The sequence below is a fragment of the Thermobia domestica genome, chromosome 3 (assembly GCF_964235325.1).
Source record: "Thermobia domestica chromosome 3, izTheDome1.hap1.1, whole genome shotgun sequence".
Taxonomy (NCBI): Eukaryota; Metazoa; Arthropoda; class Insecta; order Zygentoma; family Lepismatidae; genus Thermobia; species Thermobia domestica.
In genome coordinates this window covers 322,957,260-322,974,661 of record NC_137456.1, presented here as the reverse complement: position 1 = coordinate 322,974,661, position 17,402 = coordinate 322,957,260, and the positions used below count along the sequence as shown (strand labels likewise).

Below are 17,402 nucleotides of genomic sequence, written 5' to 3'. Positions count from 1 at the left end.
ACCTTAGAACTTATAATGATCTAGTACACTAGCTTTAAGTATGTTAAACTGGTTAAGCTAAATTAGCTCAGGAACACATTATTATTATTATTATTATTATTATTATTATTATTATTATTATTATTATTATTATTATTATTATTATTATTACCAGTGGCGCAACCAGGATTTTATTTCGGTAGGGGCCAACATTACCTAGTACAGTAGTCTGCAAACGACGTACTGCACCATCTGGTATGGACAAAATTGAGTTTGAATTCTCGCCATCACAAGGACTTTAGTTATGACTATTATTACCATACTAAGACCTTAAAACGAAAATTAAGATTAACAATTATTCAGACAATGTTACGCATGTGATGTCTCGTGCCTCAATGCAGATTAAAAGTACTCGTCCCGCATGGTTCGTGTGTGTGTGAGAATTTGTATATTTTTAAAGATCTGGACATTTTTTTTTTTAATTTCACCAAAACTTTTCCTCAACACTGCTGTATAAGATAGGCCGGGTTAGTTTCGGGAGGGGTCTGGGCCACCCGACCTCATAGATTACGTATGTATAATCGAGTGAGAACGACCATACCTTTGTTGCGCTAGATCCTGTGTTTAATCACCGGCGAAAATGGACTTGGCATTATGATACAATTACAGAAACTACTTAAATTAAGAGTTAACGAACTCCGGTGTAGAAGACAGAAGTAACTACAGTGAGAGGTGATGTGCTGATCGTACATATCAAGCTAAAAGCCAATATAAATGGCCAAAGCTTTTCGAGATCTGTAATACCAGGTAGATGATGATGATGATGGTAATGGTGATGATGATGATAGTAGTAATGGCGTTACTATAGGACACTTTTTGGCCCCTGGGTCCCTGGCCCGGGGTCAATGACCTAGGGGTACCATGGCCCACCCCCTAAAATTTGGCAGGGGTACATAGGACCACCCCCAGGACCCATGGTCCCTGGCCCGTGTCAATGACCTAGGGGTACTTAGGACCACCCCTCTAGATTTTGGCAGGGGTACATAGGACCATCCCCTTAAAATTTGGAAATTGCCAAATCTAAAAATTGGGTGTGGTAGCCTAGGACCATAGTATGTACCTCTATCAGTATTGGGTGTCTATGTCGTTCCCTTTCATGGGTAAAAAATTGCCAAAAATTCAAATTTCGGGGGTTTTTTGACCTAATTTATCCCCTTTGATGAGGTATTATTACCCTATATGGTTATATGGGCGTATACAGGGATTCATTACCTTTCATAAGACATGGGTATATTGGTGCACCCCTTTAAATTTTTGGGAGGTGTATCTTGGCCCACCCATCAATTTTTGGAAATTGCCCAATTTAAACATTTTGGTACAATAGTATAGAACCCTAGTATGTATTACTGTAAATTTGGGTGGTCCACTTCGTTCCCTTTTTAGGGGTACAAAATTGACAAAATTTTAGTACAACCACATGTTTGGTTTTTTGGCTCATTTTATTCCCTTGGATGAGGTCCTATTACCTTATATAGTTATATGGGTGTATACAGGTGTTTATTTTCTATTGTAAGACATAGGTACATTTGTGCACCCCTTTAAAAATTTGGCAGGAGTGCCTTGGCCCACCCCTTAAATTTTGGAAATTGCCCAATTTAAACATTTGGTATAATAGTATAGAACCCTAATATAGATCACTATAAATTTCGGTGGTCTATCTCGTTTCCTTCCAGGGGTACATAATTGCCAAAATATAAACGTAAGCAATACGTTGTATCACGTGTTTGGGTTTTGACCTAATTCATTTCCTTGGATGAGATCCTATTACCTTATATGGTTATATGGCCATGTATAGGAGTCCATTCCCTATTATGAAACATGAGTACATATGTGCACACCCTTGAAATTTTTGGGAATGGTACCTTGGCCCGCCCCTTAAGTTTTAGAAATTGCCAAATTTAAACATTTGGTATCATAGTACTGGACCCTAATATATATATTACTACAAAATTTGGGTGGTCCACCTCGTTCCCTTTTAGGGGGCATTTCGTTCCCTTTTAGGGGTACAAAATTGCCAAAATATAAACGTAAGCATTACGTTGTACCACGTGTTTGGTTTTTGACCTAATTCATTTCCTTGGATGAGATCCTATTACCTTATATGGTTATATGGCCATGTATAGGAGTCCATTCCCTATTATGAAACATAAGTACATATGTGCACCCCCGGGAATGGTACCTTGGCCCGCCCCTTAAGTTTTAGAAATTGCCAAATTTAAACATTTGGTATCATAGTACTGGACCCTAATATATATTACTACAAAATTTGGGTGGTCCACCTCGTTCCCTTTTAGGGGGCATTTTGTTCCGCTTTAGGAGTGAACATGGATACCTTGGAATCGTCCCGAGTTTGATTCTTGGAAATGTTGAATTTAACGTCCCCGCGAAAACGGTGAGAAATGATAGGACGAAACATGAACTTACTTGACTGAGGATTGAAGCAGTGACCTCATACACTAGAGACAAGCGCTGAGCCATCGTACACGTGTGTTGATTACTATGCAATGGTCCCGAGTTTGATTCTAGGTGTTAGTTTCAGGAAATGTTATCGTCCCACTTGAAACGATGATGAGAAATGAGAAAACATCATAAACTTACTTGCTTGCGGATTGAAGCAGAGACCTCACACATCAGAAAAAAAAACGCTGAGGCACCATGCCAACTTCAGTGCAAGCAGTTTTGCGTATGAAAAAAGAACATGAACAGATTATGTTACATTACTACACATTTCTGCTTGTTGTTACGCATAGAAGCTTGTTATTGTGAAATTGCAGAATCTGCTTATACTACATCAGCATTTTTTCTCAGCTGACGGACTTTTAAAGCTCAACTTTACATTTATGTCAAAGACAGTTTCGTAACATATCGATGAGTGTTACATTTTTTCAATCAAGTTTAAGAAAAATGAATCACATATTAGATGTGGTAATTTGAATGTCGTAAGAAACTAACGAGTCAACGGTATGATGTCATTATCAAAATTGCGATACTAGATGTCGTAACGATTGATGTGTAAGGAGAAAAAACGTGAATAATGTCACAACCAATCAGATTGCTTCTTACATCACGTTTCGGCTCATGATACATGATGAAAGCTGTGTTTTCATTGGTTCTCCGTGATGTCATTGATTCATTTTCCTCGTTTCTGATTGGCTGATAGTGTTGTCACTTTATAGTTGAACCGTTTCAGACCTAAATAAATTTCTTAATTTCATTTTCAAATCCTACTTCCACGAAGATCGTGAATGAACGTAGGTGTACCTCTAGTGACAGCGTGACTTTACTCCGTTCCTTGAATTTGAGGTAAGTATCGACTGCGTTTTCTTAACATCAATGGAGTGCTTTTGCATGAGGATAACATTGTTATCATTGTTTTATTTTAACACGAAATATTTAGCAAATGGAAGAATAACCCTCACTTACTTGACCGGGGATCGAATTAGGAATCCCACACATTAGAAGTAAGCACGAGAAAATTGTTGATTTTGGTTTAGCGTCCCTTCAGTAGTGGGGTGCTAGGAATACAGCTTAATGTTGAATTTGAGCGCATACTGGGTGTTGAACCAGGGCCACATCCCACACATTAGAAGTAGGCACGAGAAAATTGTTGATTTTGGTTTTAGCGTCCCTTCAGTAGTGGGGCTAGGAATACAGCTTAATGTTGAATCTGATCGCATACTGGGTGTTGAACCCGTGCCAGAGGAACGTAACGCTAACCACTTAGCTCAGTTTCTGAAAGTTACCATTAACGTAAACAAAGAAACTACGCACGATTTTGTTCCCTACAACGTGAGACGTGGACCTACAGTTTAATGTGGGATCTGATCTTCCGCCGAGAAACGAATTCGAGTCTTTCTTGTCTTAGCTCGAAAAAAAAAAAAAGCAAGCGCATGAGATTTTGTTTTCGTTTCATGTTCGTCATACGTTTTAAAGTTCAGTGTCAGAGGAAAAATGCTTACTACTACAATGATTCTTTCAGCACAGTTAGAAAAACAATTTCATTCATTCTTTTTATCACTACAGAAACTTAGGTCATTTACATGTTGATGTTGGTCCGGGTTTGATTTCCAGTATGACGACAATAAAACGTTTCAGTAGTAAAACTATTTGAGATATGATAATTCTTTTAGGATTAATCGTGTAGTCATTTTGATAATGTAGTGATCTCTGAATTCAATTTTAATTCGTGCTTTTTTTTCTCTCTCGTTTTAGATATTTGTTTTCTTTGCCTATTCCTTTTTTGCTTACCTTACCTTTTTTCCCTATTTGAATATGGCTACTTCTGGCTTTACTGTCTTGCGAGAAATCAATAGACATTATCGGCGTTTTAATCTTGAAGGACGAATGCTGGAAATTCAAATTAATGCTCCGACCAGTGGCACCGATATTGTGGAGTGGGTTCAGGCCTCCTTTCAACAGATGTTGGATTACTTATTGGAAAACGTCGACGAATCATCGATGGTTGGATTATCGATTTTATCCCACGATGAGAAGAACAAGCCATTTTATTTATCTTTCCGGCATGCAAGTAATTTGACACTGGAGACTTTATGGGCTTCCTTTGATCGCATCCTTCAAAGTAACGATAGTTTTCTCATGAACGAACCGTTCATTGTCCATTTTCATCATGTGGATGTGCCCCGTGGATTTGGAAGAATGCGTCGAGGTCTTTTATCAAACGACGAATTATTAAAGTGCAAGAAAGGCATTCTACGAGTAAAAAACACCGACAAGAAATGTTTAGCGTATGCAATTGTGATTGCTATTGGCCTAAAGAAATATAAGGATACGAACAAGAAACTGTACAGACAATATCACAACCAGAGCAAGTGTGTTGTTATTCCAGCCGTACATGAACTTTTATCCAGATCATCAGTGAATTTAGATCATGGAGGATCCGTGGAAGAATTACGACAATTGCAACGCTACTTGACAAATTATAAACTTACCGTATACACCAGCTTTTCCGGAGAAGATATTCTGTATGAAGGGCCGGGTGGCGAAGACAAAATTCCAATCAATTTAATGTGCATCAATTCACATTATGACATCATCACGTCATTAACGGCCGTTTTTTCTACTGTGTATTATTGTGCTGCATGCCACAAAAAATATGATCATCGTATTGCACACGTCAAGAACTGTTCGGCCATGTGTGAAAAATGTTTGCAGAAACCGTCATGTAGTAAGACCAATACGGAGAAGCAGTGCCCAGAGTGCAATCGTGAATTTTATGGTGAAACATGCTATACAAATCATCTAACTGTACCATACCATAAGGGCCAGCCAATATGCAAGATGGTGAAACAGTGTGCCAAATGTCTACGCATTTATTCGTTTGTCCATACAGGGGAAAGAAAACATGATTGTACAGATTATTTTTGTAATGTGTGCCATAAACACGTTACGTCTACCCACCAATGCTACATGAAGCCTGATACGACTCAATTAAAACCTGGAGTTCCATCAGTGTTACATGCCAAGAAAGCTATGATTGTCTTCTATGATATCGAAGCCACACAGGATACTTTCTTCGATGAAGACACATTCATTCATAAGCCCAATTTACTGGTGGCCCAACAAGTATGTTACAACTGTGTTCAAGATGAGGATATACATCATCCGTGTGAAGTTTGTGGACAGCGGGAACATATTTTTCAAGATGATCCGATCAATGCCTTTCTTGCGTATTTACGTCAACCACGACCCAACATCAAACTTATTGTATCTTTGGCACATAACTGTAAGGGATATGATGGTCATTTTATTCTTAAATCTTTAGTGGAAGAACATGAATTGAAACCTACTTTGATCTTGAACGGAGCAAAAATTTTAAGCATGAAAGTGAATCACTTATCGTTTATTGACTCCTTAAATTTCATGCCAATGGCTTTAAGTAAATTATCCAAGGCATTTCATTTACCAGCGACCAAGGGATATTTTCCACACTTTTTTAATACTGCTGCAAATCAAACGTATGTGGGAAAATTACCGGACATCCATTATTATGGTGCAGATGAAATGAAAGTGGATGAACGAGAAAAATTCATGACATGGTACAACGAACACCAGAACGATACGTTTATTTTCCAAGAAGAATTGGTGAACTATTGTGTCCAGGACGTCAACGTACTTCGATTGGCTTGTATATCTTTCATGACCACTTTTGAACAAGAAACTCACGTCAATCCTTTCCTGGAGGCTATCACTTTGGCGAGTGCGTGCAATTTAGTATTTCGACGAAATTTCTTAAAACCCAATACTATTAGCATTCTTCCTGCACGAGGATATCGTCACAGAAACAATCAGTCACGGATTGCTTTGCAGTGGCTTGCCTACATGGAAGAAAAAGAGGGTCATTCAATTCTACATGCTGCGAGAGGAAAAGAAGTTTATGTTGCTGGTTTTCATCTGGACGGCTACTACAAAGATCCCGACACTAAAGAGGAACACGTGTATGAATTTGAAGGGTGCAAATTCCATGGATGTCCTCTATGTGTCCCTACAGGCCGTGATCAACCCATTTATGAGAACTCCGAAGAAACAATGAACTATCGCTACGAGAGAACACAGCGTAAAATGAAATTATTACGATCCATGGGATATAAAATACATGAAATGTGGGAATGTGAATTTCGTCAAGTGTTAAAATCCAATCCAGCATTGGCCTCTTCTTTAAGCACACATCCTTATACTAATAAGACACCATTAAATCCAAGAGACAGCTTCTATGGTGGCCGTGTTAATGCCATTAAATTGTATCACGTCGCAAATGAAAATGAAGGCGAAGAAATAAAATTCTTGGATATCGTTTCCCTGTATCCTTATGTGAATAAATGTGGACGGTATCCAATAGGGCATCCACGAATATATCTACAGGGAGATCCAGAAATGCCCGACATTCAAGATGTCAACGGATTGGTCAAGTTGAAGATTTTGCCTAGCAGAAATGTGTTTCATCCAGTGCTGCCATTTCGCTCAAATAAGAAGTTGTTGTTTCCACTTTGTGCTGCCTGTGCCACAGCATTAAATCAAGATTCTGAATGTACACATTCGGACAGTGAACGAAGTCTAACAGGAACATGGGTGTCCTATGAAATTCAAAAAGCCATTGAACTTGGGTATCAAGTCATTGAAATTTACGAAATTTGGGATTACGACATCACCGTATATGATCCAGAAACCAAGACTGGCGGATTATTCAGCGAATACATTAACACATTTTTGAAATCTAAGCTGGAAGCTTCTGGTTGGCCTGCCAATTGCGTCACCGAAGAAGAAAAGCAGCAGTATATTCAAGTGGTACAACAACGGGAAGGCATAACTTTGGATGCAGCAAATATAATGACAAATTCAGCACGTCGTAGTCTTGCAAAGCTCTGTTTGAATGCCTTCTGGGGACGACTCGCTATAAGAGACAATTTCAGCCAAACGACCATCATTAACGACCCCAAAGAACTGTATCAAAAATTAACTGCTCCAGATATAAAAGTCAACCAAATTTTACCTGTTAACGATTCGATGTTATACCTTTATTGGCAGTATGAAGATGATGTTCCAGTACAAAATCACAATGCTAATGTTGTCCTTGGAGCATTTACAACGTGTCAAGCTCGTCTGGAACTCTACAAATATTTAGAACTGCTGCAAGAAAGAGTATTATATTTCGATACAGATTCCGTGATATTCACGCAGCGACCATCACAGCCCACAATAGAACCAGAAGTATTTCTTGGTTCAATGTCAAATGAACTTGAATCAATTGGACCAAAAGCATACATTAAAAAATTCGTGTCTGGTGGCCCAAAACAGTACGCCTTGGAAATCTACAACCCCGACACGAAATCAACCAGTTATGTATGCAAAATTCGTGGATTCACACTCAATTATACAGCAAGTCAAAAGTTAAATTTTAACAGTCTGGAGCAAATGATCATAAATCAATCGAGTGAAAAAATCTCCATTAGCACGCCGCACAAAATTTACAGAACCCACGATCATCATCTTGTCACAAAACCTGAAGAAAAGAAGTACAGTTTCAACTATAAAAAACGCCGATTAATACCAGACACATACGAGACATTGCCCTATGGGTATAAAAAAGCCAGAACAGAATAACAGCCATATTTTTCCCTAATCCCACCAACATCACTTCCCAAAGACGGGGCAAAGAATCAACGCAACACGGGACATGCTTCAACGATGCACGAGCGGAAACAAAACTCAGATGACATCACCTTGCAGAAACCAGTGGAGAAAAAAAAAAAAGGAATTCAGGTACGTCACATTTGCGTTTCTTTTCTCACCTCACTCTCTCTTGATCAGTTAGTTCGATGTTAATAATCTGTTTTTCTTCTTTCACAGGAAACAAAATAAATATTACCATGTATATTCATATGTTTTATTTTCTCTTTACAGAATTTGTACCCGTCACGGACACGTCTTCCTTTGAAGAAAAAAGAAATTCTGTATTCATTTTCACATGCTAAAAATAAATGTACAAAAACATGATTCTGTGTTTTTATTTCACATCCTAAAATCAAATTCTTTTTCCTGTACTGCGATTTCAATTTCTTTTTTCTGAATCAGTTTACCGGTAAAATAAATCAATGTTTTGCGGAAAAAAAAATCAAACTAAATTTTTGTTTCAGAAAATTTTTTGTGTACGAAAAAAAAACTGATTCAGAAAATTTTTGTGTACGAAAACAAAATTCTGTTTCAGAAATTTTTTTGTGTGTACAAAACAAAAACTGTTTCAGAAAAATTTTTATGTACAAACAAAATTCTGTTTCAGAAAAAAATTTTATGTACAAACAAAATTCTGTTTCAGAAAAAATTTTTGTGTGCAAAACAAAAATCAGTTTTCGTCACGAAACTGCTCCGACTAAATGAATCGATTCATTCTGATAGTGTTGGCAACACTGGAAAAATTTCGGTAAGTATCGCTCAGGCACTGAGTTACAGCGAACACAACTAGATTCGAACCAACAACCTTACATGTCTGATTCATCTCTAAATACAGCCAACTAAACAATAAGATTATGTGTATACGTCAATGCTTTGCACTGAGTCAAGAAGGTTTTCTTCAAGGTCAAAGTTGCACACGAAGTAAAAAAGATGACAACGCAGATCTTCTATCTTTCTATATGAAACATAAACCTAGTATAAACTGCTCGCACTGAAATGTGTAATGTAACATAATCTGCTCGTCTTCTTTTCATACGCGAAACTGTTCGCACTGAATGGAGTACGGCGGCTCAGCGCTTCAATCCACAACGAAGTAAGTTCATGTTTCCTCCTATCATTTTTTCATCATCGTTTCAAGGGGACGTTAAACTCAACATTTCTTAAACTAACACAAAAAAAAAAATCGAACTCGGGACCATGACATAGTAATCAACAAACTGAACTTCTCAATGGGCCATGGTGACTCAGCTCTTATTTCTGATGTGTGAGATCTCTGCTTCAATCCGCAAGCAAGTAAGTTTATGATGTTTTCTCATTTCTCATCATCGTTTCAAGTGGGACGTTAAATTTTTCTAACACTAGCACCAAGAATCAAACTCGGGACCATTGCATAGTAATCAACACACGTGTACGATGGCTCAGTGCTTGTCTCTACTGTATGAGGTCCCTGCTTCAATCCTCAGTCAAGTAAGTTCCTGTTTCGTCCTATCATTTCTCACCGTTTTCGCGGGGACGTTAAACTCAACATTTCCAAGAATCAAACTCGGGACGATTCCAAGGTATCCATGTTCACTCCTAAAGCGGAACAAAATGCCCCCTAAAAGGGAACGAGGTGGACCACCCAAATTTTGTAGTAATATATATTAGGGTCCAGTACTATGATACCAAATGTTTAAATTTGGCAATTTCTAAAACTTAAGGGTCGGGCCAAGGTACCATTCCCGGGGTGCACATATGTACTTATGTTTCATAATAGGGAATGGACTCCTATACATGGCCATATAACCATATAAGGTAATAGGATCTCATCCAAGGAAATGAATTAGGTCAAAAACCAAACACGTGGTACAACGTAATGCTTACGTTTATATTTTGGCAATTTTGTACCCCTAAAAGGGAACGAGATAGACCACCGAAATTTATAGTGATCTATATTAGGGTTCTATACTATTATACCAAATGTTTAAATTGGGCAATTTCCAAAATTTAAGGGGTGGGCCAAGGCACTCCTGCCAAATTTTTAAAGGGGTGCACAAATGTACCTATGTCTTACAATAGGAAATAAACACCTGTATACACCCATATAACTATATAAGGTAATAGGACCTCATCCAAGGGAATAAAATGAGCCAAAAAACCAAACATGTGGTTGTACTAAAAATTTGGCAATTTTGTACCCCTAAAAGGGAACGAAGTGGACCACCCAAATTTATAGTAATACATACTATTGTACCAAAATGTTTAAATTGGGCAATTTCCAAAATTGAAGGGGTGGGCCAAGGTACACCTCCCAAAAATTTCAAGGGGTGCAGCAATATACCCATGTCTTATGAAAGGTAATGAACCCCTGTATATGCACATATAACCATATAGGGTAATAATACCTCATCAAAGGGGATAAATTAGGTCAAAAAACACCCCGAAATTTGAATTTTTGGCAATTTTTTACTCATAAAAGGGAACGACATAGACACCCAATACTGATAGAGGTACATACTGTGGTCCTAGGCTACCACATCCAATTTTTAGATTTGGCAATTTCCAAAATTTAAGGGGTGGTCCTATGTACCCCTGCCAAAATCTAGAGGGGTGGTCCTAAGTACCCCTAGGTCATTGACACGGGCCAGGGACCATGGGTCCTGGGGGGTGGTCCTATGTACCCCTGCCAAATTTTAGGGGGTGGTCCTAGGTACCCCTAGGTCATTGACCCCGGCCAGGGACCATGGGTCCTGAGGCAGGGACCCAGGGGCCAAAAAGTTAGGCAAAGTGACGCGATTACTACTATGATGGTTATTATTATTATTATTATTATTATTATTATTATTATTATTATTATTATTATTATTATTAGCTGAATATACCCATTCTTCGCATGGAGCCTGTATTTGGCAGTCAGTGCCTGTGGGAGTATCACCATTCATTTCAGCGACCGCAAAAACTATGGATTTGACACTAATATCGGTCATTTTGGGCCATTTATTCATGTCTGGGTATCGCCCCCCCCGCTGACCCCCGGCGTGCATACAATCGTAGTTGAATTTGCAATTCATCGTTAATGGAAGTGTCACCATTGATCTCAGCGACCGCGAAGACTATGGATTTGACACTAATATCGGTCATTTTGGATTACTTTTACATGTCTCGGTATCCCCCCTCCCCCTGTTGACCCCAGGCCCGCAGCGAATGCGAGCGGAATTTCACCATTGATCTCAGCGACAAAGAAAATTATGATTTCGACAGTAATATCGGTCATTTTCTACTACTTTTACATGTCCCGGTAAACACCCCCCTGGTTCGAAATTTGAAAAAAAAAAAAAAAACGCTTCGTCTTAGCCTGAGGCCTGGACCAAGGTACTCCTGACCAAAATTTGGTAACTCTTGGTCCACTCGTCTGGTCCCCAGGCCGCACACAGACAGACAGACAAACACACAAACTCTTTATTTTATTTATATTAGATTATTATTATTATTATTATTATTATTATTATTATTATTATTATTATTATTATTATTATTACTTTCTTTTATTAAATGGTTTGATAGTTACTTATCAAATAGAACTTTTATTGTAAAAAATGGCAAGGTAACATCTAGTCAAGGTCAAATAGGGAAGGGAATACCTCAAGGGTCTCCCCTGGGCCCTCTTCTTTTTTCTCTATTTATCAATGATCTACCAGGAGATGTCAAGTACTCGAAAATACTATTACGCAGATTACATGAAGCTCTTTAGAATAGTTAATAATGCGTATCATAATAATCTCCTGCAGAAAGACTTAGATGCAGTTAATAATTGGTGCGAAAATAATTTATTAACGATTAACTCTAAGAAAACAAAATATATGACGTTTACTAATAAAACTCAATATTTTGTCAGCTAATATGAAATTAATGAAGTAAAAATAAACAAAGTAGAACAAATTGAAGATCTTGGTATTATTTATGATAGACAATTGAAATCACAAATGATTTAGTGCAATCAACGAGAAAAACAATATGTTTTATCTTTAATCAGTGGCCTGATATTTTTAAAATGGTAGTTCTTATGTGTACTTATATAAGACACTTGTTAGATCCAAACTTGAATTTGGTTGTGAAATATACTTATTAACAAACTCGAAGCAGCACAGAAATGTTTTACACGACTACTATGTTATAAAATGAGAAAGGACCACTATTCACACGAGCATGAATATTGGTTAACTTTTTGCGGACTTCAGTTTCTAGCAAAAAGAAGAAATTTTATCGGATAAATACTTTATTCAAATGGTATTGGATACTAAATATAGTAGCGATTACTGCTTGAAAAATATAGGAATAAGAGTGCTGAGTTATAGTGTAAGAAGTCAGTCAACATTGATAGCATTAAATTCAAAACGTGAAATATTGAGAAGTGTCAATGCCTTATAACAGTTTAAAATGAGCATATGTTGGGAGAAACAATAGAGCAATTATTTTATTTATTTATATTTCTTAACAAAAATTAAACTGTTTTAACTTTATGACAAGGGACTTGATTTTATTATGTATCTTCAGAATATCTTCAGTTATAATATTTTATTCAAAGAACCAATATTTTATGTGGAAATGTGACAATAGGTAACCAGGATCTTTGCATAGCGAATATGGAATTTTAAGCAAGGCTCACTTATTCTTTAAACAATAGTTAAATGAAGCTTTAATTTCGATAGTTCTGTGAATAGTATTTTATGGTATTGACTGTATCTATTTTAATCTTGTTTTATAATCAGCTTAAATCTTGTAATGTGAATATATTAACCTTCTGACAAGGGTCTTAACCTGCTAATATTCATTCTATACTAAAAATTTTCTGGTCTGTTTTAAATGATTGTATAATGATCTTGACATAGTGCTGTATTTTTGCCAATGAACTGTTCACACCACTGAAAATAAAGTTTATTATTATTATTATTATTATTATTATTATTATTATTATTATTATTATTATTATTATTATTATTATTATTATTATTATTATTATTATTATTATTATTATTATTAATTGGTTCGAAAACAATTTATCAAATAGAACATAATAAGATTTACAATCGGGCCTATATATTGTAGTGCAGATTATGTAAGAAATTCCATTAGTATTCATTTTATTTTCTTGATGAAGATATTCTAGATAAAATTGATAAAATCTGTGCTGGATGATTTTATAACATACTTTTGTATTCTGATGATATGAAATTGTTTAGATTAGTTAATAGCATGTATTACAACTACTTGCTACAGCAAAACTTGAATAACCTAAAAATTAATACTAAAAAAAAAAAAAAAAAAAAAAAAATATGGGCAACGTAAACAAAACATAATATGTATTAATAAATGAGGTTATTATGGGAAAGTAGAGAAAACAAACATTATTAAGGATCTCCGAATCATATTGGACAGACGGTTAAAATTTTGTCACTATGTCAATTTTATTATACAAGAAGTAGGAAAAACTATTCATTTTCAAACAATGACCTGCACGGTGTTTCAGTGGTAGTGTCAAATCACAATATAATAAATACTACAACTTTCATTGTTCTATACTGGAAATGTGAAATTTTAAGAAAGTTGACTCATTTATTAAATACCAAAAAAATATTTATTTAATTTGGGTCAATTATATTAAACGAGTGTGTAAACCTTTTAGTTTCATGGGTCTAGTATAATTTTAAGATTACTACTGTATTTTTTGTTTGTCGGCTCCTTCACAATCAGATTGAAACTAAAAAGCTTACATGTTTTAACAACGCTACAAATAACTTATTCTACTTATTTGACTTCCATTCTTTGTTGTGTGGGTGTTCTTTCTCTCTTTCTTTTCTTTTGTAATGCATGTTTTATATCCTGATTCCACCAAAAAATTTATTTTTACTGAAAGTTGTTCGCTGCATTGAAATAAATATTACTACTATTTTGTGTTTATTCACAGTGTTGTCAGTATTCTTAAGCTGGTCTTCTTCAGACTGTGTTTTGTTGCAACTCTTTCTAAAACCTGTTTTGGCATACAGCTCTTATGAATAAAATAGCCGTTGGTTTTAAAATAAACTCTATTTAAATTAAATTTTTAAAGCAATAGTTTATTGTATGATAAACTTCCTTTAAAAAAAAAAAAAAAAATCTTCTTATGATTCTAGTGAAAAACGAATCTAGGAATAGTATCTTAATCTTTGTTAGTACATAAATTAATAAAATAAGCGATGAAGAGAAATAAATTGCTTTACACGCTATTTAACTTTCTGCTTGCAGGTATTCAGTGTCCACATCGAGGAGCAGTGTTTTCTTATCATTGGAGGCATTTAGCTTATCCTTATGAAGAAGGAGAGAGGGAAGCTTGTAATGTATTTTTTGTGTGGGAAATGTTGCGACCACTTTTGAAAGGTATGATATTAAGTTAAATACGAAAAGCTGACCTTATGATGTCAATCCATCGAGTAATGTCAATGAGCTTTGTTAATTAAAACTTCACAGTAGTGATAGCTCAAGTATGAACAGTCTCGATTAAATTCGATTTAAACTACTTGCTGAACAAACCAATATTTTTATTTAAAAATATAAATAGCGTGTAACAGTTTCGCCAACTATCTACTTTGGCTTCATACACGTGTATTATACTACCTCCAAAGTAGATAGATGACGAAATTGTTACATGTTAATATTTTTTTTAATAAAAAGTATTATTTTGCTGAGCGAGTAATTTAAATTACATTTAAATCGATGAGAAGCAAAGCTGTTAAATATAAATAATATTACAGTCTTACTTTGAATCACGAAGTAATTGTATTTTAATCAGACTGTTTCGGTGTGCACTGAAATGCTTTTCGATTATTCGAAATGTTGTTAAAACGAATCCATTGCAAGGGTTTATGTCTTTATGTTTAACCTTCCTCAGAGATAAACTAAATGGGGTCCCGCGATGGCTTAGTGATACAGCGTTCACCTCTGGTGCATGGGATCCCTAGTTCGATCCCAGCTCGCGTTAAGTGAACTTGGTGGTGGTCCAACACCGTGTGCGTGGGTTTTCTCGGGGCTCTCTCGTTTTCTTCCACTTTCTTTAGTCCACCATTTCATTCATCATTATCACCGTCTACTTTAGCCTAGCCGGCACAAACGTCAGGCATATAACTTAAAGATTTCATTTTTTTCATTTCATGTACTTTTCAAAACTGTAACGAAGTCGGCTTCATGAAAGATTACGATGCACTATTTATAGGTTATGATTGTTTCTAATTTTTGTCTTTCCTGTAAGTTGTAAAGAATATAAAGTTGACGTAAACTTTATCTTTTTCAGTTGACATCAATGTACTGGTGAACCAAAGTTGCCTCCGCAATAAACTAGATTTTATGCGTCTGATATAAACACTTGAAATAGTTAGGAATTTTTAGTTGTCAAAAAATATCAGTTGTAAAGACATGCAACATAATTTTAGAAGCATTTTGAAGTGATCGTAAAAGGTGTCAGCCAGCAGTAAAACAGTGAGATTAAAATATAATTATTTAAGGGTACAAGGTAATATTGTTTATATTTCGGTTATTCATTATATATGTTGCATATATGAAATGAACTGTGTTTTGTTTTAGAACAACCCTGTTACAACTTCTGTAAATTAAAAATAGAGGTTATTTATGTTGCTGCTAGTTGTATAAGTATGATCGGGAATCTACTAAGGTGTTTGTCTAGGGAAGCTTGATCAAAGAGTCTCTATGGATCAGAGATAGAACACTCACTACTGCTGCTAGAGGGCTTCTGGTTCGACCCCAACTCACGTGAGTTTATGGTGGATAGCGTCACTTCCTTGGGTTTTCTCAGGGCTTCCCCGTTTTCTCCCGCATTCTCATTCCATCAATTCTTTCTTAATAATTCAGTTTCATTAATCATCCATCTTAACGTAAAGATCATAACCATGGGATTAAAACTAGAAGTGGAAGGGGTTGATCAAGCATACCTTCTTTAAGTAGGGTATTTCAGGAATGACCTGCGAATTTTAGGATTTAAATTGAATGATGTAAAAGAGATATTTTCTCATAATTGATCCATATACCTTATTTTGGATAATTTTGGGGCTTTTAAAAACGAACTGAATAAATATTCGGAGATTTATATCCTCCCACAGCTACCTACCTACCTTCCGTCCTCCTAAAAAGAATAGTGCTATGGTCGACTGGACAGTGGTAACGTTGGCGTTATAAACTCCAAAACACATTTAATGCTATTGGTAGTATTATTGCTTTAATGTTTTCATGATTCATTTTGAAAGATTTTTGCTGGTTGTCACGTATTCTACCATGAAAGTACAATAATAATAATAACTTAAATAAAATAAAAAGTCCCCGCTGTTCTCTTCTGAGCCTCGTGAATCTGAAATTAGAAACGCTTGTTGTATCAATATTGGCCCATATCAAGCAAAAACAAGAAGAGATAGCAAGAAGCATTTTTTAAAATCCATTTATCGCTCTAAGAATATGTACCATATTCTTTCTTAACCCTATATTCAAACTGAAAGTGACAGAAATCAACTACTTCCGGTGTAACATTGATCGCTTTAGAATAAGAGCGGTAATATATAAGGAAAAGTGGTTTTCTGTAGTCACTTAAGCGTTGCAAGAATATATTCCATCTTTACTTCAATCTCTCTACTAAAACCGGAAGTGGTAGAAATCCACTTTTACTTGCGGTTTCAATATTGATGTACAGAAAGCAGAAATGATAACAAATAGCGAAAAAAACAGTTTGGTTGGAATCGATTTACCGCTCTTAATACTGTGATCTAACCGGAAGTGGTATAAATCAACCACTTCCGGTTTGAACGATGGTAGTTCTAGAATAAAAATAGCAATATATAGCGAGAAGCGGTTTCCTGCAGTTAATTAAGCGTCCCAAGAATATATATTCCTTCTTTACTCTATTATATCAATTACAACCGGAAATGGTAGATGTCTACTACTTCCGGTTTCAATATCAATTGAGAAAATATCTTACTTTACTTAGGCGGTCCTCTTCTACCATGAAGTGTAGAGGTTTTACATAGAGCTTTCCATTTGAGACGATCTATGGCAAGGATTTTTGCTTCATTTATCCCAAATCCTCTTTTCTTTAGAATTTTTTCTACCATTTCTTCCCATGTTTGCTTGGGTCTTCCTTTCGGTCTCCTTCTATCTGGTCT

General features: G+C 35.9%; 2 protein-coding genes across 5 annotated transcripts in view; both read left to right on the top strand.

Annotated features, from left to right (window-relative positions):
- LOC145681174 (uncharacterized) overlaps positions 1-17,402 on the top strand; it is a 396,630-nt gene that overhangs the window by 299,719 nt on the left and 79,509 nt on the right. For all 4 annotated transcript variants that reach the window (XM_081752648.1, XM_081752647.1, XM_081752649.1 and 1 more), the window contains exon 6: positions 14,488-14,619. In XM_081752648.1, the coding sequence (XP_081608774.1) occupies positions 14,488-14,619 (132 nt within the window). The remainder of the gene's footprint in view (positions 1-14,487; positions 14,620-17,402) is intronic.
- On the top strand, positions 10-8,546 carry LOC145681176 (uncharacterized). Its single transcript, XM_081752650.1, has 2 exons — positions 10-8,316; positions 8,458-8,546. Exon 1 carries the CDS (start codon positions 4,312-4,314, stop codon positions 8,155-8,157), a length of 3,846 nt encoding a protein of 1,281 aa, XP_081608776.1. The 5' UTR covers positions 10-4,311; the 3' UTR covers positions 8,158-8,316; positions 8,458-8,546.

Bases quoted from the DNA above. Each gene is read 5' to 3' on its own strand.
- LOC145681176 (XM_081752650.1), top strand. From the start codon at position 4,312: ATGGCTACTTCTGGCTTTACTGTCTTGCGAGAAATCAATAGACATTAT.